Below are 25,162 nucleotides of genomic sequence, written 5' to 3' on the forward strand. Positions count from 1 at the left end.
CTTCACTGCTTCTATCCTCCTCATGTCCAGTTTCCTTAAAGATGTTTATAGCACAAGCACATCATGCTGAGATATGCCAAGTTTTCTGTTAGAAGCACTTTGGGAATCACAAAAATAGTATTTTATGTCTGTCAATTTTTGAATAGATTCAGCTAAACAAATGGGAACAAGCCATGTGTTTGACACAGGCTGCTGGAAACAAAGTGTCTAAAGATGCAATTCATAATTGGTTCTTTGTTGTGTGTTGTATGTTGACAAGGGCTGGACTAGAAATGAGTGAAAAAGCAGCCAATGTCCGGAGGACAACTTTGAAAGACATCAGAATGCCTGGAGAACTGGTGCTCACACATTATCACAGCATTTATGCATGCATATACTACATATGAGGGTGTTATTATGAGTATACTTGTGCATAAATATCGACTATTACTTGTTCATTTACACATCAGTTGAATATATTATTATTATTATTATTATTATTATTACTTCTCCAGCTCTGACATGTCACGTCTCTCCGCTGACGGTATATTGCTGATCACGTGGTGTGGGTCCAGTTTCCTCGATGCGCTCTGCAAACCACGTGACGCAGCTCTCCGTGGTGTCAGAGTGGAAAAGAAACAGGTAAATTCACCGTCTCTCGCTTATTGTGTGAGCGAGTCGGCTCGCTTTATTTTTCTCAATATAGCTTATAACACTCGGGGTTCAGGATTTAAATCCTGTCCTAAATCCTACTCCGGAGGTCGACAGCGAGATTACTTGTCGGCCGGTTGTGTAGCAGTGTGTAATACTGAGCCGGGTTTCTGGTCAGTATTGCCTGTTATTTATTTTCATTTTAGCGGCCTATCGGCCTACCCTCAGCCTCGGCGGTTTTTTACGCCTTCAGCCCGGTCCGTGAGAGTACGCCGGGGCCACTGGTTCTAAATGTTGCAGAGCGGTGTCGCGGCTGCTAATTCGCTAACGTGGCTAATGTTTCTTGGCTAACCAAGAGGACGTTAGTTTGTTTAGTTAGCGTGGCTATCAGTCGCTAGCAGACAACCGGTGGCATCGGAGTGGCATGGGCGTATTTTTTTCTTCTTTGGTTCACCCGGTCGAACCCGAAATCTCCGTTAGTTGTTAGCGAGCTAATTAACTTGTTTGCTATTAAGCTAAGTTAGCTAGCGACGCAGCTTTGTGTAGGTAGGTATCACTGTTTAGTTAGCAGGTTAGCCGTTAAAGTTAGCCTCGTTGTCGCCATGAGGTGAAGCCGTGAGAAGCGGAAGCCCACCGAGACTTGAAAGCTGGATGCTTTCCCCTCAACTATTAGCTTGCTGGCTAGCATTTTGGCCATGTGGCTGGATAGTAGATTTGGATATGGTCGACAGGCCCTGTTTTTAGGCTTGTTTGTGCGCGAATCAAAACAGGGTTTTACGTAACATGTGCAAGATTAAGGAATCGATAGCAAGGTTAACAGTATACTGTGTGAGATTGTATGTTGTCTTTCCCCATTTGGTGTTCTCCAAAGTGTATATATGTCTGTTTTTTTTGTTTTGTTTTTTTTTGTTGTTTTTTTTTAAAGACATTCGCTTGTTTGGTAATCTAGATTTACCTCAGCATTGAGGCTGTTTTGATGCATAAAGTGTTGCCTCATGTTTGAGTGGTAAATAAGTTAGTGCTCGTTTTCCTTGTGTGCAGCTGCACCCAGTTTACTAAGGAGCTCTTCCCTTTTTTGTCCTCCCTCGGGTGGCCTTGGTTTAAGACATGGTCTGGGAACAAAGGTGATATCACTGCCAGCTTCCAGCAAACCATTAAGCAACCAGGCAGTTTGAGGAAGTGGTATCGTACCATACGTGTGCGCGACATAAGTAGGTCACAAGCCCTTCTAACACTCCTTCTCACCCTTCTCTTCTCAGGTGTTATTCCTTTGTAAATACTGTTATTTGTATATACTGTAAATGATGACGTCCATGGGCGGGAACCGAGCCCGGGGCAACTGGGAGCAGACACAGGGCCAGACACAGAGCCAGACACAGCACAAGCAGAGGCCTCAGGTACCCTCTCACACTCACCACCTGTCACACTGCCCAGATGCTCTGTGATATGCACCAAGGTTGAATATACTCAGACAAGGGTTTTTTTCTTTTCTTTTTTCAACTCGTAATTACATACAAGTTTTTAGCTACAAAGTTACATACTTGTTACAGTTAGATTTGAGATAAGTATAACTTTAAAAATTCAGTCAAAACTAAGTCTTTATTTACTGAGTAAAGGGCTTTTGCAGATGATGCAAATCTTGGATCTTTTTCACTCTCTTGGAACAGGCTACCGCAGAGCAGATCCGACTCGCACAGATGATTTCAGATCACAATGATGACTTTGAAGAAAAGGTCAAACAGGTGAGCAGATGCACTTTCTTTTTGTCCTGCTGTTTAGGTGTTCCTGCTCCTTTTGTAGTTGCACCACTTCATTTATTGACACGTGTTATATTGTATCATTTATTGTGCTTGGCAATAGACATGTATGTCTCTTGTGTTAGGATTTTTTTTTTTAAGTGAACATATACAGGATTTAACCATAAATGATATCAGGCCTGTCAGCTTTAATGATCAAATCATTAATTTTGACACACTCATTGTCATCTAAGTTCAGAAAACTCAAAAAACAAGTCATCGTCACCTTCTGATAAGAGAGTTTACTTCTCAAAGATCAGTGTCTTTATTTAGGAACTAAAACAAGTGGATGTAGTCAGAGTATTCATAGAAAATTAACTTTATATACAATCTGTTGGTTACCTATGGTCTTGTTACAAAGTTACTGAATGTCTACTCAACTGCTGAATCTCAGCAAGCATGTAGTTAACCCTCTATACTGACCTTTTGATAAAATTAGATTTTTATTCTAAGTGTAATTAAAATAGTTTACTTTTTAACAAATGACACAGAGATGTCATGGGTCAACTCTGTCTGATTGTGAAAACCCTCCTTTTCCAGCTGATTGACATCACAGGCAAGGATCAGGATGAGTCTATGATCGCACTGCATGATTGCAACGGGGATGTCAACAGAGCCATCAACGTGTTGCTGGAGGGCAGCCCAGACACTGTGAGTATTGGCTTTGTGTGAAGGCTTGTGCTGTGAGCGCCGGATTCTTGTGAAATCAGTGCCACACTGGATGTTACAATCACATCAGGGAAAACAGTGGTTGGAGACAGCAGCACAACTAAAATTATTGTGACCAGGTTCAATGAACATGCAGCCTTTGAAATGGTTGCTTTGAAGATGGGTACCACAAACGGTCAGATGCCATGTTCAAAGTGACTGTGATGCATGAGCAGGGCGATAAGATGGCGCCAGTCTATCAGTTTTCAATTGAATGCGGTTGTGTACAGCGATACAGCACTAAACAGATAAATCATTAAAAATCGTAAATCTGCTGTCGTCTTTTGCTGTCTAGATACAAAGAAGTTCACATTTACTTTTAAATGACTCAAGCCAGAACCTCATAGGTCTGAAACGCACATTCAGAAATTCCTCCACAAATAGTGATGGAGTTGCTGCAGGACGGCAGTTTAGTAGGTGCATGGGAACCTTGCATTTTTGTATAGGAACATAACCAGAATCCAACAAGTTGGCAACCAGTTGAATCAAGTCCCCAGTTGCAAAGAGACTCATTGCAGACGTACAGCACTTGTCAGTGCTGATTGATTGCAATCTTTCTACATTTATAAATTAGTTAGCAAGTATTTTCAAACCTTTGCCAATCTGTCTGAGAGTTATTGCAGTCAGTCTGAGTCAGGCTGTGATTGTTTGGAAGCGGATTGTCTTCTACTGGGCGACTGTGCATTCATTTTCCTGTTGAAAGTGGGTACTGCAGCTGTGTACATTTTCTGTGTTTTCTTTGTCAATGTGCCTCTTTTGCATCCCCTAAGTATGTTGTCACTGACCTGTTGAAAACCAGAAGGGGACTTGAAGGAGGGCAGTCATCTCCTGAAGTGGAGACTGCATTCACAGGGCATAAGCTTCCTATTAGTTTCCATAAAAATATTTGGGTTCTTCTTTCTGCGATGTTTTAGGAAATTCTGTTTGGTACGTTTGTTGCAGTGTCGCTAACAGACAGACAAACGGATGGCACAGATAACATATCTTATCTTTATTTGGCTACTTAAATGTGTGTAATGTTTATCTATAAGTTATCAAAAAATAACTTAAAAGCTTGAATAATAATCTGACTTGTAGAACATGGTGAGAAATTGAAACTAGAGTAAGACTTTGAACAGTATCTTGCCGTTACACATTAATCACAGCTGATCAAGAGATGCTATGCCCTTTGGATTGTCAAATACTGGTTCATTGGAGTAAAGACTTTAAAAGGAGTTTGATTTATACGGCTTGGTAGGGAATAAATAAAATGAACAACATTTCCAATTGTGATTTTCAACTAGCTTCCACAGCTTCCACTAAACAGCTTCTTAATGCACTGTATGTGAAATGCGATCCCAATCAGATTCAGACATACGTAAGCTTAGTGGCAGTTTATGCTCCCTGTTGTTAATCTCTGTGTATAGCGGCATGGCACACATCTGCAAACAGGTCCGTTTTTACAGGTCTTTGTATGATGCATAAGTGTGGTAGCATCACATTTTCCAGATGGCACAGAGCGATATTGCTGCAACCGATGGAAAAGGAAGAGATATTCGTCAGAAAACTATGAAAAGGCCGTAATGGTCACGTAGTTTCCTGGTTTGGCCGAGGGTCTCTAACAGTGGAAAAAAAAATTCAGATCATCACCATATCAACTAACCTTTCATCCATTTCAGTGTGTGTTTTCCATCTTAGTGAAATGTGCCAAGACAATCAGTTCTGTAGTATTCTGATTTAGACGAGCATCATTGTAATGCTATATTTATGTATTTCTTAAGGACTCCTGGGAAATGGTGGGAAAGAAGAAAGGGGTGTCAGGTCAGAAGGAGACCAGCCAGGCAGAAACTGGAGACGAAGGAAAAGAGAACAGAGAGAAAGGAGGCGAGAAGGATGCAGCACGTCGCAGAGGTGGAGCTCCACGCAAGGGACGTGGCGCTAGCAGGGGACGAGAGTGTAAGTCTTTAACTCATCCTTACATTGATTTGCCTTCTTCTACAGTTTGATCTGGAAACTTTAGTCAGTGACTCAGTTTTTACAAATGGGTGTGTCTGCCAACACAATAGATTTTTCTGACCTTGAATTCAAGTATGAAGGGATTGAACAAAAATATTGAGAAATTTGTCATTTTTATACACAGTCCTGTATTTACAGAGGCTCAGATTTAATTGAACAAATACCATTATAATTTTCTGGTTATTTAAGGCTCTGTTGAAGTCAAGATCTGCTTGAAGTGTGGAGCCAGTTGAGATTACCAGAGTGTGGACCTTCATTGTGATCTTTTGCCAGGCCTTTATTGTATCTGTCTGCAGTTCTTGTTTATTTTTATTGGTCTTTACATCTTTAGTTTTGGCTTTAGTTTGATTTAGGTTTAGATGAAGAGGTCAGCTTGGCTGCTGCAGAATATTAAAAAAAACAAACAAACATTTTGCCCTCAACTCTGAAAAGAAATCATTGAACAAATGGTCACTAACAAGGTGGTTATTTTATCAAATTGCATGCTGTAAATGTACAGCCTGAAAGATTTTTTTTCTTTGAATTTCATCATGTTTCACAATTCAAGGAATGCTGTTAATTTGAGTCATGCCTGTGCTCTGTCAGACTCAAGTTTATAGAGTCATTTTGTAAAAAAGGCTTTTTGCTTTTGTTGCCTAAAGGGGTTCATTGAGAAAAGAAATGTATGGTTTGCATGAACAGTTGCTTGCTGGCTTATTTCGTCATTTAGATGAAGTTGGATACAGAAAGGTTGCACAGGTGCACCAGAATTCTGTAAAAATAAAAGTGCAAGAAAGCCTTTTAGAACTTATTTAAACTGCATACATCGTCATAGGAAAGGGGAGCCAGCACCTTTGTCTGTCCTTTTGATTCTATCTGAGGGGCTGTTAAGGTTCTCAAACATTAAGTTTTATTTAATTGTCTGCTGTTTTTGCACGCGCTATTGTGTCGAAATATGAAGCCATTTGCTCTCTCTTCATTACTCAAGTTCGTGGCCAAGAGAATGGCTTAGACGGAGGCAAGACTGGAGTAGCTGGAAGAGGTGCAGAGCGAGGCCGAAGGGGAAGAGGCAGAGGAAGGGGAGCAGTTGGTAAGTAATCCTCTTTACTGTTCTTTGAAGGACGTGTGTCTAATCAAAACAAGGGGTAGCTGGGATTTTTGGGATTTTTTTTTTTTGCAATGCATACATAATCTGCTGGCTTCCTTTCTTATGGCAAGATTTGTCGAACTGAGAAACTGACACACAGTCTCGTTCTGTCCCCAGGAGCATCTGGACGGCGAGGAGGCAGATTTTCGGCACAGGGCATGGGGTAAGGGAATACCTGCATTGCCTAAATCGAGAAGGCCTTTTGTTCCACTTTTACCTGTTGCTATGGTCACCAGAGAGCAGGACCCCAGCCTATTGTTTAGCATTAATCCAAAGGAGGGAGGACATACATCAGCCAATGGGACGGAACAGCGTGGGCTGAATATCTCTCTTCAGAGTTTGCAGTCTCTAAAGATTTTATTTAGAGTAATATTTGGATTGATTTATGAAGAAGACTGTCAGGGACCGAGCTGGTTTAGCTTTACAGTTATATTAAGCTCTCTGGCCCCAGGCTGCAGGATTATTCAGTTTGTTTTGCTTGTGTTCTTTAGTCTCTCTGAGCGCAAAAGGGTGCAGTTAATACGCATGTCAGTTGAACAGTTAGGTGTCAAAACAGAGGAAGTGCTTTTTGTGCTGACTGTGATGGCTTTCTCGACTCATTTGATTGTCATTAATTGGGCAGTGTATGAGTAAGACTTGTGCTGTCATAAGACATTTCCTGGATTAGGTTGTGAGCAGTCAGGTATGATGTGACTCTGGGTGTATATGTGTGTGCGTCCTAACTGAATGGCTCCCTTGCTGGAGAAGCCTGAATCTGATGTTCTTACAAAAACAGTGTGTTTTGAAGCTGCTGTATCAATACAACAAAAAGCATACTTGCACATGGTTTTAACCTATGGGAATGACTAGAATGTAAAATAATTGCTCTATGATGGTGCAAACGATAACCTGCAGTAGGATCTTTATGGTCTGTGCTCTCTGAGCCTGTGGAAGTGTTCCAGTCTTGGCTGTGTTTGTTTTGAGTGTTGACCTAGATATTGACTTGCATACTCAAACACTATAATACGCTTTTCATACAGATTTGGGGCTAATGTTTTACAGTGCTGGCTGAGACGTTTTTGTGTTACCTAAACTGTCCTCACCGTCAGCACACAATAGTTCTGTTATTGCTTTTGCTTCTGGATGCTGGCAGACACTGTTTACCAGCTTTGCACCAATGTTTGTTGAGAGAAGTGTGCATGGCTTTAAAGGAAACTGCCTTAAAGCAGATAAAGTACTTGTTGCTGTGTGATAAGATGGTGATTTTCAGACCTGCTTGTAGATGTGCGTCACTGATATTTTATGCTTTTAATAGGCAACGTATGCTATTCACCTCACATTTTGCTTTCAGATTTCATTGAAATTGAACTAAACCCAAAAATTAATACTCGGGTTTAAAAGGGAAATGAGTACCACACTTAATTACCAATGAATAAGCTGATCAGATAGATTTGTTTCAGAGTTGATGTGACGGTTTAGATGATTCAAGGGAAGTTGGTAGATGATTTGGTTATTATCTGCATGTGTGAGTCTCTCTGTGAAGTAATAGTGCTTTCAGTCTCTTTAATGGAGCCACATTAAAACCGGCAACCCAGATTTTGGTAACATGAAGACTGGATTTATCACTAATGTAGCCTGGTTCAAGGTGTGTTAAAATGACTGAATTGAACACCTATCCATTTGTTAAGAAATGCAAATTGTAATCTTTGGGTTTTTTCCTGTCTTTTCTGGACAGAAATCATGTCACACCACCCATTTTTGTTTCCATAACCCCATTTTTTTTAAATCACCTATTGATTAGTGTCTATTTAGACAAGGTTTTCCAGGTTAAAAGGGCAGAAAGTAATTTCGCACCTCGGATCTGAGAACACCGTTAAAGTCCCACATTACAACTGACTTTTTTTTTTTCCCTCTGGTGTTGCATTCAACTAATTTCTTTCTTTGTCTGCAGAAAAGAAACTGAGGGAAGAGATTGAAATCCACTCTGTTTCACACATATGGGATCATTTTATGTTGACATATATAGAAACCCAATGAAACAGGCTGATATATGTTTACAGCTGTAAAAACTGTAGTAAAAGTGTAGGTTTGCTTTGGTGGGGTGTTTGTCAGAATCGAGGCAGTTAATTTGGCGCTGTACAGAGTTATCACAGAGTGTGTATGTGACATTCTCAACTTATTAGGTAAATGAGAGTGAGACTAAACAAGAGACTGTGTGATTTGAGATGGATGGAGTTATTATGCAGACCGATGCACCGTGTGTTCAACAATAGCTTTGAGCTCATGTAGTTGTGTGATTGAAGGTGTCGATGAAACTGCTAACTGCCATCATCTACCAGCTGTTTTTTGTTTGCGGCTGATTTATGAAGCCTATACGTCAGTTCAGCTGGGTTTCTTGTGTATTGACCCACTATGACTAAAAGCACACTGGCTTGCTTTGCATTGAAGAGTGATTGACTGGAGCAGAGTTGTTATTAAAGTACTGGCTCAGGCAGCTTGAAGGCCTTTTGCTTACGCTGCTGTAGCTGTCGATGGTGGTGGTGGATAAAAAAAAAAGCTTTTTCTTTTACTTTGTTGTTCATCTTGTAATTGTTACCATTATTTTTCTTCTAAAGCCAGAATGATAAGGGGCCCAGATATGATATTGCAGGCAGTAGGAGGTGAGTGCATCGCCTCTTGTGTGTGTATGTGGTGTTCTTGCTTTCTTTAGGGAGCCTTTGAGTGCTATAAAATAGGATAATGTAATAGCAGACATTAAAACACCTCATTCTATTAATAGGATATCAAATGGATATGGCCTTCCCTTAAAATTTGTCATTTAATATGCTCATCCAAGCTATAAATGCATCTTGATTTGCACAGGAAGGATCTTTGACAAATAATGAAAGCTGCTTGGCTTGGCTTCACTCAAAAGAAAAGTGTTGCACTTGATCATGTTGCTAGGCTGCACCAGCTGTAATTTCCTCAGCATACATGGATGTGTCAAAATAATGAAAGATGTTTCTTGCCAGGAAAGAGTCGTTGAAAAACTAAAACAGTACTTAGATGCTTCCCCACTACAACAATGGTAGTTTCACTGCTTTAACCAAGTTTTTTTTTTAGGATTTCTTTTACATATCATTTCCTGTTGCAAGTTTGGTTTTGTTTCTGAAGTGTTTTATGAAGTAAAAAGCCTAATGATGTCAAAAGACCACTGCAAGCAGACAACCACCTTAATCAGTTGTGGTGTGCACCTCATTAAAACTTAATTGAGCGTTTGCTTCTGCTCAAACAGGGCTGACCTCTAGTAGGTGAGTAGGTAGTAGCTGTGACTTATGCAGACACTCCTTCAGTTGTTGGGGAAGTCATTAGTCCATTCATTCACTTCTTGACTCCTTATCACTATGTTTCCCAGAACATTCAACCCTGCTGACTATGCGGAGCCAGCTCAGACAGAAGAAAACTACGGAGGGGGCAGTACCTGGAACAACACAGGAAGCGTGGAGCTAGAGGAGGGAGCTAGTAAGTGAATTTATCCACAAAGGTCACCCTCCAATAAGAGAAGTTAATCTTATCAATTCAGCATCTGTTTAACATCCAAACTATTTTAAAAAGCATGGTTAGCTTGCCAAAGAAGCTCTTGTTGTAAAGACTACAAGGATGGTTTGCTTGATAGTTGAGACATACACACATTTCAGACATATTGTAATGCTCTGACTAAAGAATGATCACTTCCTCTGGTAACTCTACATTAGCTTTAATCTCCTCACCTCGGTCTCTGTCTCCAGGGTTGGAATACTCTGCAGGAGAGGGAACAAATTATCCACCCAAGTTTGATTCTGCTCCTGGTAAACCTGTCTTCACTCCCCTCTTGATTTTTTTTTTTTTCTGCATTCCTTATTTTGTTTGAAGTTCTTTGTTCAACGTGAAATCACTGAACTGTTTCTCTTTCACTCACAGGTGCCTGGAGGTCTGCCACAGAGGAGTGGGGCACTGAGGACTGGAATGAAGATGTGAGTGTTTTATTTTTACCTCAATCACATTATTTCTTTAACAAAAACAGTACATTGTCCTCGAAGAAGTTATAGTTCAGTATTAATGATGGTGATAGCAGCTACATATTTGCTCGTACCTTGCCAGGAGGAACTTGCGTCAACCCACTAAATCAAACTTGTGGAGCTGCTGTGGCGACCCGTTGAGAATAAGGGAGCAGCTGAAAGTAGATTAGAACTGATTCTGATCTGCACACTTGAACAGAACTAAAACTTCATCTTCTGCTCTCCTTTCCTCTGCAGCTTTCAGAGACCAAGATATTCACAGCTTCCAGTGTAGCGTCAGTGCCTCCGCCTCAAGAGAATGTTACCATCACTAAGGGACAGAGGTGGGTCACTTACACAATTTATTACACTGCTGCTGAGCAAATTGCTTTTCTGGGAATTGATGAAGAGAAAAAGAGCAGTCACTGTTTTGTAACCTTTTCTCTTTTTTGTGGACAAGGTTATAATTGATTTCTTGATCAACTGATTTATGAATGAGTTGATGTTCAGAGAATTATTGGCCATATGCTTGTACTGTTAGTTATCAAGACAATATGCAAATATTTAATTACTTATTCTGCTAGCTGGACAAAAACGAGCAGTGTTAATATCGCTCACTTGATACTTCTGTTGAATTTAAATAGTAAAAAAAGATTAATCAAGAAAACAATGAAAATGAATGCAGCTTTACAATAATTAACCTATTTTTATTGAAACTTTTTATAGGTATCATAATGAATGGTTTTTTAAATTTCTTGTTATAGGATTGATCTCGCGGTGCTCCTTGGGAAGACTCCACCATCTTCTTCCTCAGAGACAGAAAATGCCCCCATGGAGGCCACCCAGCCCCCCTCTTTGTCCCAGTCACTGGTTTTCAGCAACTCCAAGCAAGGAGTGCCCCTCTCTCAAACATCCTCCAGCACCCCTTACACCCAGCACAACATGGTGAGACTCTAAAGAACAAAGCATGGCAGTTTTTCCTAACACTGCAGTTAAATGTACATTGCCTCTCAGATAGCTCACTAATGCAAATCATCTTTTAACGTTGATAAGTCCACCACTTCCTCACCACACAGAACACGGGCGAGTATAGTGATATCGCGGCATAACTGCATTATTGTGGCTCAAGTATTTATTCAGTTGGAATAATGGTCTGTGTTCTTCTACCAACACTGCAGGTCAGCATGCTGAGCAAGGGTTTTGGGGAAGTGGGGGAACCTAAAGGAGCCAGCACAGGGACCACTGGGTCCCAGTTTTTGGAGCAGTATAAAACAGCCCAGGCACTGGCCCAGCTGGCAGCCCAGCATTCCCAGACTGGACCCCCCAACACAACCCCTTCATCATGGGACACCAGTGCTGCCTCACTGGGACAATATGGTGAGATGAGAGCCTTTTTTAAATTACTCTGAAGATAAATTATCTGCACACTAAATGCTATTGTTATTAAATGCCTTGCTGTAATATGTGAAGTGGTATATTTCATAATGATTATAATTGAGCTTTTTACTCTTCTTTTTTTTTTTTTTTCAATTTCAGTACCACAAAATACCTGCTGAGTTTATTTTTTCTGACTTTTGTCCCCCCACTATTGTCTAGATATGAAGGCTCAACCGGAGTCTGCAATTCATACGCCCTTTACAAAGAGGCAGCCCTACCAGGCCACCACCTCAACCTCGTCCATGTTGGATGTTTTCCTGCAGGACAAAGGCCTGCCTCCTTCCTCTTCTGTCTCCTCATCATCTTCCTTACCACAACAAACAACATCCTCCCCCCATGTGGTGCCTCCACCTGCCTCCTCCCTTCCTAAAATGGCTGGAGTCCCTTCTCTAGGTCAACAAGTTTCCCCAAGCTCCTCAGATGCCCAGGGTTCAAGTCCTCTGCCTTTGCAGCAACACAAAATCAAACAGCAGAAGAAGAGGGCCTCCATTAATACAAAGGTGACTTTTAATAAGAGATTTTGAAAAGGTGCCCCATAGAAGCTATTGAAAACAGACTGGGTTCATGTAGGGATGCACTGATCCAAATGTTTTCTCTTCCAATATGATGCCAAAATCTGTGCGTTGGATGTGAAAATGCTTCCAAAACAGGTGACAATTTGCTGTTGGCTTCTTTCATCCTGTGTTAGATTGCCCACATTGCTGTGTGGTAAACATAGAACAACAGAATTGAATTGCGTTGAACTGAATTGATCTTCCTCATAGATTGCTGTGTTGTCACCAATACTCGATCTAGTTGTCTGAGGCAGACAGATATCCAATTAAAATAGCACACCAGTAGAGTTTGTGTCTTATGTATGAAAGCAAGCTTTCAGTCTTTGTGGCCTTAAAGAAAGCAAACTGCTTTTGTCTTTACTCAGATTCCAGCAATGGCAGTGGAGATGCCTGGCTCAACAGACATCTCAGGCCTGAATCTTCAGTTTGGAGCGCTGCAGTTTGGGTCTGAACCAGTTCTACCAGAGTACGAGTCCTCCTCTGCCACCACAACACCAGGCAACCAGGTCCAGAACAGTCTCTACACAAGCCCCAGCAGGTTGGTACTTCCCAAAGCAAAGCTCTTCCTGTACGTAAACAGGAAGAGCTTGAATGGAGGACAGTACTCTTAAAAACCTTCCTCTCAGACCTGCTAGTTGTACTCAGTGTTGTGCCATCTGCTGTGCAACCAGCCAACATAAGGATAGTTCATGTTAGAAAGTTTATGTTGACACAGAACGCTGTGGAATGACAGATTTTTGTTTTTGATTCAAGAACGGTTCTCTGGAGTAAAGTTTTTCTTGACTTTGTAGTCCTGTTCATTGACAGTCATTTTGCTAATGCTTCTGGGCACTTATTAAGCGTGCCTATGCAATATCACGCTGCTTATTATTTGTTGGATTTGTTGTTCTTCTTATTTTGCTGCTCCTGCTGTCTAAATGGCAAGAGAGCTATAACTTTAAATAGAACTTGGATGTGTATAATTTATTAAATCACCTGTTAAATCAGATTTTTTTTTTTTTTTTTAAACTTAAGTTTGGGGACTTTGCCCCCCAAAATCTTAAAAATTCTTTTGTCCCCACAAGTTATACTTACTGTCTGCATGTGCACAGTCATGAAACTTAATGGAGCAGTCCAAAGTGCATGCTCAATCAACATCTCTAGCTCATCCCACCAGAGCAGGAGCCACATCAAAACAATATTGATACAGTGCTAAGATAACAACAATGTATGCACAAAACATGTTGTGAACCTCACCTGTGGGGATGCATCAGTGCAACAACTCAGTTTGGCAGTTGTGGGCAGGCAGGCTAGCTGCCATCGTTGACGCACAAATTTCTATTCAGGGTTTTAGTCGAGCCTGTCTCTCTCATAAAGTCTAACATTTTGTACCGCTTATTCAACAGTGTTTGCATACTTTTCTGATTGCCAGGAATACTGAATTATTTTACCAGTTATAACTGGACTTTTAAGAATTTGGCTTTTGATGTTGATTTTATTTTTTCCCCACACTCTGTTTTACTCAGCACTTCTTTAAAGGTTAGATCAATTTTTGGTGTGTGTCCCAGTCTATAAAACTCATTAAATTGTAATTATCATCAGTATTCAAGTCAGAACCATTAATTGAACACAATTAACTTTGAGATTGTCCATTTCATTGCAATCTGCAGTGAGTCAACTCCAGTTCTCTCCAACTCCAGCCAGATGGACCTGTATGATCAGAGACCATCTCAAACACGGCGTTACCCTCCTTCAGTCTCCTCCTCCCCTCAGAAGGATTTGCAGCCCAAGGTAAAGCCAACACTTTCCTCTTTCACTTGATCTACTAAAATGTTAAATACCCCATTTTTAGTGAAGTATTAAAGGAGGAGTGACTGGGGACAGCATGCTCAACTACCACCTGCTCTGTTATGCAAAAGCCTTTTAAAATAAACTCTACTCTTATACTTCTAAATTCTTTTGTTTTCCATTGTTCTCGTTGTAAAGTGCTAGTGGTTTTTAAACATGGCCTGTATTTGATATCTGCGTATCAAATAAGCTTCAGCTTTTTATCAATGGCCTGTCTCCATAGAAACCTGTGAGCTCACGTTCATTGTTGGTTTTACAGAATGGCTTCAGTTCAATACAGGCAGCACAATCCGTGGAAGGTAAGCGTCTGCTTACTAGTCAGGTCATATTTTCTGGCACATTTAGCCCACATACACGTTTCCTGAGCATTATTAATTGAGTTTTGTTGGTTTTATTCCATCCGTTTCTCTTTTGCTCTCTGCACAGCTGCAGCAGGCTCTGCAGTATCAGTCAAGCCGGCCTCTGACTCGGTCACGCCCGCATCGGTCTCCAGCATGGGCACTTTAACAGACAGCAGCTCAGCCTCCTTGTTGACTACAGCCAATCAGACGCCCCTTAGTGCTCTGGGTCACAATGAAGACTTGCCTCCAAGCAGCATGGCCCCTCCTCAGCACAACAAGTGAGATGCAGCTAATCTCTTAAATCTAAATTATGATTGGTGTTAACCTAAGTGTCAGTGAATGTGATGTGATTTGCTGATAAGTGTAATAACCCCTGTATATCCTGTGTTCTTTTACAGCTCTCACCCATCACAACAGAACAGTCTGACTCCATCTGTCCGGACATCGAACTCAGGCTTACTGGTGAGCACTTTGTATGCTCGTGTCAATTTTTACATCAGAATCAATTGTACTTATTTTATTTTATTTTTTTAACAAGTCACAAATGAGTATGAGTAGCTTATGCAGGAGGTTGGGTCTCCCTCCCCCACTCACTCAGTGTGAGCATTTTTCAAAGCTGCATTTCCTGTGGTGGTAGATGGACACATTATATGTTCATTCACTCTAATGGAAATGTAATCTCATCAATCTTCGCCGCATTTATTATCTTCCGCCCCTACAGCATCCCAGCGTCGATGGAGACTCGAGCCTGCACTCTTCATCCTTCCCTTCCTCTGTCTCAGCCGTGCCGTCTTCATCAGTCCCCTGCTCCTCTTCCTCTGTGGCTGCTGCACAGGTGTCCTTAGGGGCTCCTCAGGCCTCCTCAGTGGGCTCTGCCACAGTTTCAGCTCCCTCGGGCCTAGGCCCCGTCAGCAGTCTGGCCATGGGCCTCAACACTGCCTCTATGGGTGCCCCAGTAGCAGCAGCTGCCGCCGCCACTGCTTCAGTCTCCACAGCGGCCTCGACCATTCAGTCTTCAGCATCTTCGTCATCAACGCGCAGCTCTGCAGCATCCTCAGGTTAGACAACACAAGCACAAATATATCAAAATGTAGATTCAGTTTAAATTGTGTTTGCTTTTCACTTTTTCTGCATAGCTGACTTTAAACTGTGCAGTCAATACCAGTGATATAATTATAAGCTTGGTAACTTGATGTGAGGCCTTCACAATAACTTGGTGGTAAAATGGACAGTCAGTCGTTTACTGTATGCGAATCCATTGTGGAGCTTCTGTTACAATATTGTCATTGATCGGGTCATGTGGTCTGGCTTCAGAGAGCACACACAAAGTAGAAGAAAAGAATAAAGGAAAGCATTAAGTAGAGCTTGTCTGGGGTGTTAGGCCGTTGTTTAATCCTTCATTTTGACTAGATTTTAGAACCAATTGAAGTCCTTAAGAGTTTAGTGGTTACAGTTACACAGATGATGTAACCTTCGGGGCATATTTTGTGGTCAGGTGGCAGATGGATGCATAAATTTATGTTGACTTACAGTAGAGCAACTGTGGTAAAGGATTTCTTGGGGAGTTTGTCAGAGATCGTCTTTGATTAAAGTGAGTGAGTCATGGGTGTTTTGTTTTGTCTGGGATTCGATCTGGTTTTCATTTCCTCATCATCACAGGTGTGCTTTTCATGATTCTGACTCTTTGGTTGGTCCCCTGAGGCTTTTTCTTTCACACACGTAGAGTGTAATCTTTGCTGCTAAACAGTTTGTCACGTGTTTTACTGCAATGTTTTCATTTATTATTTCTGCTAAAGGCAATGTATTTGTAATACTTTGGTTATGTAATGCAAGTTGGTGAATAATTAGAATAATTTGGTTGCTTAGCGCATGGGTAGAATTGTCTAGCAAATACAGGCACAGGTGTATTTTCATTGTGATTATGAGGCTTATATTTCTGTTTTGCAAATAAATGCATTTTATTGGTTTATTTTAATTTGTGCATACAGGGAAAGCACCTCCAAACCTTCCACCCGGAGTGCCCCCTCTACTGCCCAACCCATACATTATGGCCCCTGGACTACTGCATGCCTACCCTGTAAGTACTGTCAAAGTTTCTATGGCCTGAGCTTCACATGTACTTACTAGATTTTTATTTACTGTGTTACTTACTCCACACTAACTTGATTTACTGTTCTTTTCAGCCTCAGGTGTACGGCTATGATGATCTACAGATGCTACAGACAAGAATACCGCTGGTAAGTGTTGTTTGTGAAATGTGTTTAGCTGCTGCAAGAAAAATAATGTTATGCACAGTTAGGAGTGTAAAATTACACAGCATTGTCAGCTTTGTATGACTCGGGGTTTAGGTGTGACTGTTCAAATCTTCAAACAAGTTGGAGTTGTTTTTGGGGGGGTTGGTTTTGTTTGTTTGTTTGTTTTTTACTGCAGTTACTTGAGGGCCAAATCCCTCAAGTATAAAATACATTAACTACACATTACCTGTGCTGTATTAAGGTTTGTCTTAAATGAACCAATAAAATCAGCAATGTAGTTCCATCTCTACAAATTGAGAAATCCCCGGGCTCTCTGTCCTGGTCGTTGTGTCCTTGGGCAAGACACTTTACCCTACTGCCTACTGGTGTTGGCCAGAGGGGCCAATGGCGCGATATGGCAGCCTCGCTTCTGTCAGTCTGCCCCAGGGCAACCGTAGCTTGCCTCAACCAGTGTGTGAATGCGAGAGTGAATGAATAGTGGCATTGTAAAGCGCTTTGGGTGCCTTGAAAAGCGCTATATAAATCCAATCCATTATTATTATTATTATTAAAGACGGGCTCATAGGCAACAGTGAACAGTTTAGAAAAAATGTTTACCATTACATACCCATCCCAAGTTATGTGATGGTATGTAGGCACTCAATTTCTTGTTTTCTTATACTGTAATATTTTTCTTATCCAGGATTATTACAGCATTCCCTTTGCAGCAACACCCACAACAGCACTGACAGGCAGAGAGGGCAGCTTGACAAGCAACCCTTATTCTGGTGAGACACTTTCTAGTTTTTAGTTTTTTAGCTCCATTAAAAGTCTAAAAGAGTGAGACAGACTATGTGTGATTAGAAAATATCATTTTATTTTAAAAATGTATTATTTTACTGCTATATCATGTTTCAATCTTTTATTCCCATTTTCTTTAAGGTGACTTATCAAAGTTTGGTCGAGCTGATGCCTCTTCTCCGGCTCCAGCTACCACATTAGCTCAGACACAACAGAATCAGAGCCAGACGCATCACACCACACAGCAGCCCTTCCTGAATCCTGCGCTGCCGCCAGGCTACAGCTACACCAGTCTCCCGTACTACACTGGCATGCCAGGATTGCCCAATACCTTTCAGTATGGACCTGCTGTGTTTCCGGTGAGAAATCTTAATATCCAAAATGATTTAACTTTTTCCTTGTTTGCAATTTCTTAGCGTTATTATATAACAACAAGCAGTTGTTGATTTATTTATTAATTTTTTTTCTTTTCGTGTGGGTATGAAGTCCAGTGCCTTTATATTTCCACCACTAGTAGATGAGGGGAGTAGATTAGAGTATTAGAGGCTCATTGTATAGTTTTACTGAGAAAGAAACAAATGTTAATTGAAAATACAAACCTGTGAGAAGTAGCCAGTCAGAAGAAAATTGCCTTAATGGGAGGGTGGCCTTAAAAGAACAGGAGCTATAATCTCCTCAACAACTGAGAGGCTGCACCAAGCCCCAGTGTATCATGAGTAAGTATTCTACTCTTAATAGTGTCCAACAATAAAGATAAATTGAGTATAAAAGGCCGCCTTTAAATTAATTCTTCCCTTTAGACAGTGAGAGACAGAGTGGCTTCTGTCAGCCTGTGGTCATCTTTGAAGATGTGTTGCATATTGAGCTGGCAGCTAGCAGTGATGGGAGAGTAAAAAGCTACTTACTGTAACAAGTACAATCAGTTTATCTTTGACTTCAGCCAGACAAGAGGCTGCAGCTCGACCTCTACCCGTCTTTCTAGTAGCTTTGCCTTAACGTTAAACTTTTCTAAAATAGAAAAAAAGAGGGACTAATTTCTTGTCAACGATTTAAAAGTTCACCCTAGCCAGTTGGAATTAAAGCCAAATTTGTGATTGTGAGTGACAGAAACACTGGCCTAAACAGGTTCCTTCAACTTGCCTGATATCGCTTCGTTTCAGCCCCCGACGCTGCCTGTAGCCTTTCCTCTGTGGCAATATGAGAGCGATTTAAGCAGTTTAAAAAATGCATTATCAGAACCTGAATGTGTGTTTCACCAACATGATTGTGAACTTTTCACATTTTCCTTTGCTGACCTCTTGACTCTATTTTTTTCCCCCGCCCGTCCAGGTGGCTCCTACCTCGTCAAAACAGCACGGTGTGAATGTTGGCGTCAATGCCTCGGCCACACCCTTTCAACAGGCTAGTGGCTATGGTTCCCATGGATACAGCACTGGTGAGAGCCTAAATAATGTTGAAACGGCATGTTTACGGGGTTGTGCTAGTATACTTGGACACCGATGACTCTGTGCTGATTCTCACAATGAGCCCATTGATTTTCCCATCGGTGGAGTGCGTATTTCATTCGAGCGCTGCAACATCTGCAAGCATAAACATGGTGCTCGTGTAATGGCCTTTGTTATTCTTGTGTCAAGACACTTGCTCATGGTTTATGAATCATTCTTGTGACCCGGATGTTGACGTGAAAGTTTAATGTTTTCATGACCAGAACATGGTTTGGTGTGTCAGAAAACGCATCTGCATCTCATACAGTTTCAGTGCCTGTACACGTGAGGAAAATGCCTGAGTAATTCTTCTCTAACAACAAGAATGCATCTTATGTCACTTTTATTTAAGGGTGTCTTTAGATCAAGTATATGCTGTCTAAACAGAAAGGGATAAGGGGCTTTAAAAGTGGCATCTGGCTGTACCAGTTTACAAACGAACAGGGTTAGATTATGGGTTTCTCGCTTTTTTCCATGGCTTGCTTTGCTCATCTCAGAATGCAGTTTGCCCCAGAGCTTTACTATCCACCACCTCGCCTGCACACACCTTCATGTTGAACACATCAACACATGAAGCCAACGTCTTCCTATTTTTCCCAAAGACTGACATTTGAGACGATATTCTTTCACCGGTTTTTATATATTCTATCCAATCACTTCACTGAGGCTGTAGTTTACATACTTTATTCATCACTCGGTATCCACCTTTAGTCACAACATGTGGAAAACCTATTTGTTCTAAGCTGCACCATCTGCTGCTTTCTGCCATTACCCAACTCAAGCTCACTCTCCACCCCCATACACACGCCCTGCCTGCCCCCTCACTTCCCTCACCTCCTCCCCCTCAGACTTGGGTCAGATGGTACCTGCAAATGACGTCAGCGTTGATTCTGACCTGCTTGTTGTACCGGACGGACAGGTTTTGCCACACAGACGCTGCAGTTGGTATCAAAGTTCTGGTTGTTACAGCGGAGGGAACTTGATACCGTCTGCATTGTCCCAACTTGGTAAAACCTGTCCATGTGGTCCAATTTTCAAACAAAACGCTATGAATCATTTGCAGATGCTATCTGAGGCAGGTCTGCTTCCCCTGCCTGGTGTGTCTAATGCTGTGGGCTGCGGCTGTGTGTCTGACTGTTGCAGGCTATGAGGATGTGGGCCAGGCTTCAGGGAGTGGGGATTTCTGTAAGGGCGGATACGGCACTGCCGTGGCCGCTGCTGCTTCTGCACAAAACAAGCCAGCCAGCTCTGTCACCGGGCCTGGAGTCGGTGAGTGCCGCCACATGCCAAATTAAACCTAAAGCGAGAGAGAGAGAGAGAGAGAGAGAAAAACCAACCCTGTCCCTCCCGTCTTCCTCCTTGTGTCACCAACCATCCTTCTCCCCCCTCTTTGCTCTCGTTCCCTTGCCTCATCGCTGCTGCCTGCAGGAAGACCTGTCACACTACATGTGCTTTCAGATAGTCCAGTGCAGCCTGCCTCTTTTACAAGCCTTGTTTGCATTTCTTTACCCATTTTCTGCCAGGGTAACTCATCATCACTCCAATGTACTTCTATGTAAAACAGCTACACTGTGTTTAGAGGTTGGTTTTTTTTTTTTGTTTTTTTTTTTTTTTAAAAAAAGGTCGTATTAACATTATTGGGCTTCTACAAAGTGATTGCGAGTTACTCTGGTTGATGCTTTCCCATTTTCCCCTGTATTGCTTGCTCTTCACTCATGTTCTCATTGCTGGTGTGTCCGTCTCCAAAGTAAAGAGTTTGCTGTCCTGCGAGGGTCGTAGTTTGCAACCAAGGACAGAGAGGGCAACAAAATCATCTGTAGCACTGGTGATTGGTCAGAATAACGCCGTGTGTGACTGAAATGTTTTGTCAAAACTGTGTGCACTGAACCAAACCTGGTACATAGGAAGTTCTGCTTATGTCTTTGAACATCACTGACCATTATTGGAGTATTGAAGTTCAGCGTTACCTAATTAGATATGATGACAGTGGATACAACGGATGACATCGGTCACTCGCTCAAAGGGAAATCTGTCATTTCTGCAGGAGTTGTGATAGATTTCATTAATGACTTATTTGTTCTGGATTAAAAAACCCTTTATTACCTTGTGAGTGTACGAAGCAAGAAATGCTGCATTTAACGAGCGTCTCGTTAAACATGCAACTTGTCAGTGTAAAAGTGTTTGGACACTCAGGATTTTAACACATTTCTGTGAAGCTTCCACACAACACAGGGCTGAAATGAGTGCTTTCAGATTAACAGAGTCTCATAAGGTTGAGCGTCTCTCTAGCTGACAGTTTCTTTAGCAGCTTAAAAGCAAAACAAAAGTTTAAAAATCCATCACTTGTGTTATCTGCAGAAAAAATGACAGAAACATTTAATATCACTTGTATACAAGATTCTTCTGCTTTCCAGCAGTGCCAAGACTTCAGAGCAAAATATCTGAGAAACCTATCTTTAATCATTCATTCATTGACTTCTGTTAAAGAGAACTAAGAGATGTATTTTATTTTTATTAGTCTGTTAATTTATTTATTTATTCATTTTTTTGACAAGTACAATTTACAAAATGATGAAAATGCACATCTGGTTACTAAAGTTGTCTTCAGAATAGGGATGCACTGTACTGACCATCTTTTATTGAGTGTTACTGTTTTGGGGGAAATGGAAAAAAACAACAACAAATTAAAGGGACAGAAAAAAATATCTTATCCTTTGTTGGGCAAATTGTCGTCTTGTTTTTTCTGATCAGATGTCAAAAATCCAAAATCATCAATTATATTTTCATACAAGACAAAGCAAAGAAGCACATGATTGTCACCAGTTATATTTGGGTAATTTTCTCTGAAAATGTTGAAAATAAATCATCTGTAATTAGAAAACTGGGACGGGACTAGCATTTTGTTTAATATCCAGAGTCTCTTCTTTTTTGGTAAGCTGATATCATAGAGTGTTAAAAAGGAAGTGTCAGAGCAAACCAGAGCAACAGTAAGACCAAAGCCTGAAACATACACTCAGCTACACCATCTTTCTCTGATTCCTCTTCCTGTTCATCTCATCCTTCCTCATCTCCTCAGTCTCTTTGCCGTCGTCACTAAAGGGAAATTCTGCTGAAATCATCTATGGACTCGTGCTCACATAGATGTTCATACTTGGAATTTCCCAGTGTTCTTTTATAATTTGGATTTCCCCCCCCCCTCATAGATAATGTCTATACATTAATTTCCTTGTTGTCCATCGACCCAGTATCATCTGTGCTGGTTGGAATCAGAGCGTAACCACGTGGGTGGTTACTGTAACATATTCGGTTTAACAGTTAATGAGCTCAGTTTGTGTCGTTTCCCCCTCTCTGCAGGAGTCTCTGTGACATCAAGCAACACAGGAGTACCAGATATTTCAGGGTCTGTTTACACAAAGACGCAGGTAACTACAGAAATATTTACTCACAGGATATGCTTCTGCTTGTCTTGTAGCAGCAAACAAAAAAACACTATAGTGGCCCAACTGATTATTCTTCTTCCTGGTCCCCTGCAGTCGTTTGAGAAGCAGGGCTTCCACGCCGGGACGCCAGCCGCATCATTCAGCCTGCCCTCTGCGCTGGGCAGCGGGGGCCCCATCAACCCTCCTGCCGCTGCCGGCTACGCTCCAGCTCCATTCATGCATATCCTGACACCACACCAACAACCCCACTCTCAGATTCTGCACCACCACCTGCAGCAAGACGGACAGGTGCAGTGTGTATATATAAATGCTTACGTATTTGAGGTCATGTGATTTTTAGAAACAAGCTGAGCAAATAAAAACATATACAGGCATTATTCGTTGACAAGGAAACTCCACCCAGTGAGTCAAATAGTAATGATCAACAGTCTGAATGAGCTCAAAAATGCATAGGCTGAAAGTAAAAGATGGAAGTGTGTCGACATCAGTTTCCCCGAGCGGTGACCAATGCAGCGTCAGCTTTAGAGCCTGAGATCGGGTCGGCTTGACCAAAATTTATGGTCAATGCTGAAAAATGAGTGGGTGACATCACTGTAGCTCCATCTTTTATATTCAGGCTGTTAACTAGTTGACAACTTCCAGTCTTTTTGATAAAGCACATTCAAAATAAATGAAGTAGCACTTCAGCATCATGCAGTCAGACTGTTATAAGTAGTAATACAAATCTAGTGAATTGCCTATAAAAGATTTGTTGGCAAGTTCATTAAGTGTTTGTGGTTTCACCGTGACATTAGCTGTGCTGCTTTTAGGTAAACACATGGCACAAAGCGGCAGCTCACTGATGAACTTTGTGACTCTCCTCCACAGAGCGGCACTGGACAGCGCAGCCAGAACGCCTCCATCCAACAGAAGTCTCAGATCAACAAGTCGGCGTACAACAGCTACAGCTGGGGGGCAAACTAACATCCACTCACGGGACCTCACCCCGCGCAGTGTCAAAAAGCTGGGAGGGGTGGGAGGCTCTTCACTCCTTCGGCAAATAAGTCTCCACGTATAAATCCCCGCTTCCTTCTGCAAAGATTTCCCTCCAGTCTCTTGGCCCAGCACTCCCACAGCTCTGACCGCGGTCAGAGGAGGTGCTGTGCCGAGAGAACGAGCACTGTTAATGATGCATGGATGGATGGGTGGGAGGGACAGGAGGGGCTTTAAAAGTGAGGGGCGATCGGAGATAAATGGTGATAGAAGCAAACCATCAAGAGGGTGAAAATACTAAGTGTTGGGAATTTGTATCGTATTAATCTTCCCGCCCCTTGCCACATTTTTTTCCTTTCACTTGTAACATAGAACTGTTTTTCTAAAAGAATGAACGTTTCCTGTATGGTCTTTTTTTTTTTTTTGTCTTTTCCCATTTTTTTCCCCACTGAAGGGGAGGAATGAAGTAATCTCTAAAAGGGGGTGGGGGCAGGCTGGTTTTGTATTTTAGACCCTCAACTCCCTGTTACTTAACTTTTTTGCCGGAAATTCTTCCCTCCTGAACAATTTCCAAACACAATAATTTGCCGTTGACTTTTTTTATGTTTTGGGGTTTTTTTGTTTTTTTATGTCATTTTAAGTTTGCAGAAACAATTCTATAAATTGGTAGAGTTGTGAAGTTTATTTTTTACCGAATATAGATATATTATATATAAAGACATATAAGCAAGCTCACTGGCTTTGACTGTGAGGAAAAAGTGTGTTTGTCATGTGACTGCGTGCATGTTTGTACACACGGGGGGACCATGGTTGCGTACTGTGCTTGGGTTTTTGTTTTGTTTTTGGTTTTTTTGCCTAGCACAGGTTTTCCATTATCCAACACTTGTACAGAAACTTTTCCCATTAATTATAAATATTTCATAAGGCCCCTCTTATTTTGAAAGATGAGAATGATTTCCAAGGCCAATACACACCCGGTCTGCCTTCCAGTGTGAATAATTTTGTTTCTGAGGCCCTCCCTGCCCCGCCACCTGTCCCCCCAACATTGTAAGGAAATCTGCAGCATTGAATACTGATGGACAGAATTGTACTATGGGTTTTTTCTTCTTTTTTTTTTCTTTTTTTTTTGTCAGTGATTTTTTTTTTCTTTTTGTACTGTGCGTTTTAAAAAAAAAAAAAAAAAAGTTTAAATGGATAAACTTGTCTTGTACATATATATAAAAAAAAAAACACAAGTACTGTAGTCCCTGTTTGTTCGATGGCTTTCTTCTTTTCCTTCTTAAATCCTTGCAGACTTGTTAGCTTTTTTGTTTTTGTTTTTTTTATTTTGTAAAAATATATAAATATTAAGTAAATAAACAAGAAAAAGACATTTTCATCATTTTGGATGTGAATGTCTTTTTAAGAAACTACATTTCTCATGTGGCATTTAAATACTGCAGCATCTCTTCACTGTCATTCAGTACAAGCAGTTCATGGATGAAGTGCTTTCCAGTTGGTTTCTGTTAGTGGGCTCAGTCACAACAATATCCAGGATGTCAAGAGTACCAAATGAAACTCCAAACTTATAACTACATCACACATTTTTTGGTCATGTAATGTGCGGTATTGGTTCGGGGTTTTTCTTTTTGTACATTTTACCCTCCATCTGTCTTGGACACACTTTAGCATTTTATGTTTCTCCATGATATATTTTCTACCCCCTCTAGATATGCATCTTGGCACCTTTCTAGCAGGCACATCAGAGACAGAACTGTACTTTTAAATGCATCCCAAAGGTGCTCTGTTGAATTAAGGTCTTTTACTGTATTAAACGCAGCTA

General features: G+C 41.3%; 1 protein-coding gene across 7 annotated transcripts; it reads left to right on the forward strand.

The window, feature by feature from the left end:
- The first annotated feature begins 528 nt into the window (after positions 1-528).
- Positions 529-24,721, forward strand: ubap2l (ubiquitin associated protein 2-like). 7 transcript variants are annotated; one of them, XM_085397028.1, is made up of 30 exons: positions 529-621; positions 1,890-2,027; positions 2,298-2,372; positions 2,967-3,077; positions 4,895-5,069; positions 6,097-6,198; positions 6,373-6,418; positions 8,850-8,894; positions 9,629-9,735; positions 10,002-10,061; positions 10,174-10,226; positions 10,509-10,594; positions 11,015-11,195; positions 11,429-11,627; positions 11,847-12,187; positions 12,607-12,779; positions 13,891-14,011; positions 14,328-14,367; positions 14,495-14,687; positions 14,808-14,871; positions 15,131-15,467; positions 16,398-16,486; positions 16,593-16,646; positions 17,347-17,431; positions 17,586-17,803; positions 18,774-18,879; positions 20,072-20,197; positions 22,283-22,350; positions 22,462-22,656; positions 23,236-24,721. In XM_085397028.1, the coding sequence occupies exons 2-30, from the start codon at positions 1,932-1,934 to the stop codon at positions 23,329-23,331; spliced, it is 3,642 nt and encodes a 1,213-aa protein (XP_085253154.1). In that variant the 5' UTR covers positions 529-621; positions 1,890-1,931; the 3' UTR covers positions 23,332-24,721. The 7 variants fall into 7 exon arrangements, with proteins under 7 accessions (XP_085253154.1, XP_085253157.1, XP_085253159.1 ...); XM_085397031.1 differs by having other exon boundaries at positions 13,921-14,011; XM_085397029.1 differs by lacking the exon at positions 529-621 and adding an exon at positions 636-803.
- The last annotated feature ends 441 nt before the right edge of the window (positions 24,722-25,162 follow it).

This window comes from Rhamphochromis longiceps, linkage group LG22 (assembly GCF_057381845.1).
Source record: "Rhamphochromis longiceps isolate RC_006_pf linkage group LG22, R_longiceps_female_GT1.1, whole genome shotgun sequence".
Lineage (NCBI taxonomy): Eukaryota > Metazoa > Chordata > Actinopteri > Cichliformes > Cichlidae > Rhamphochromis > Rhamphochromis longiceps.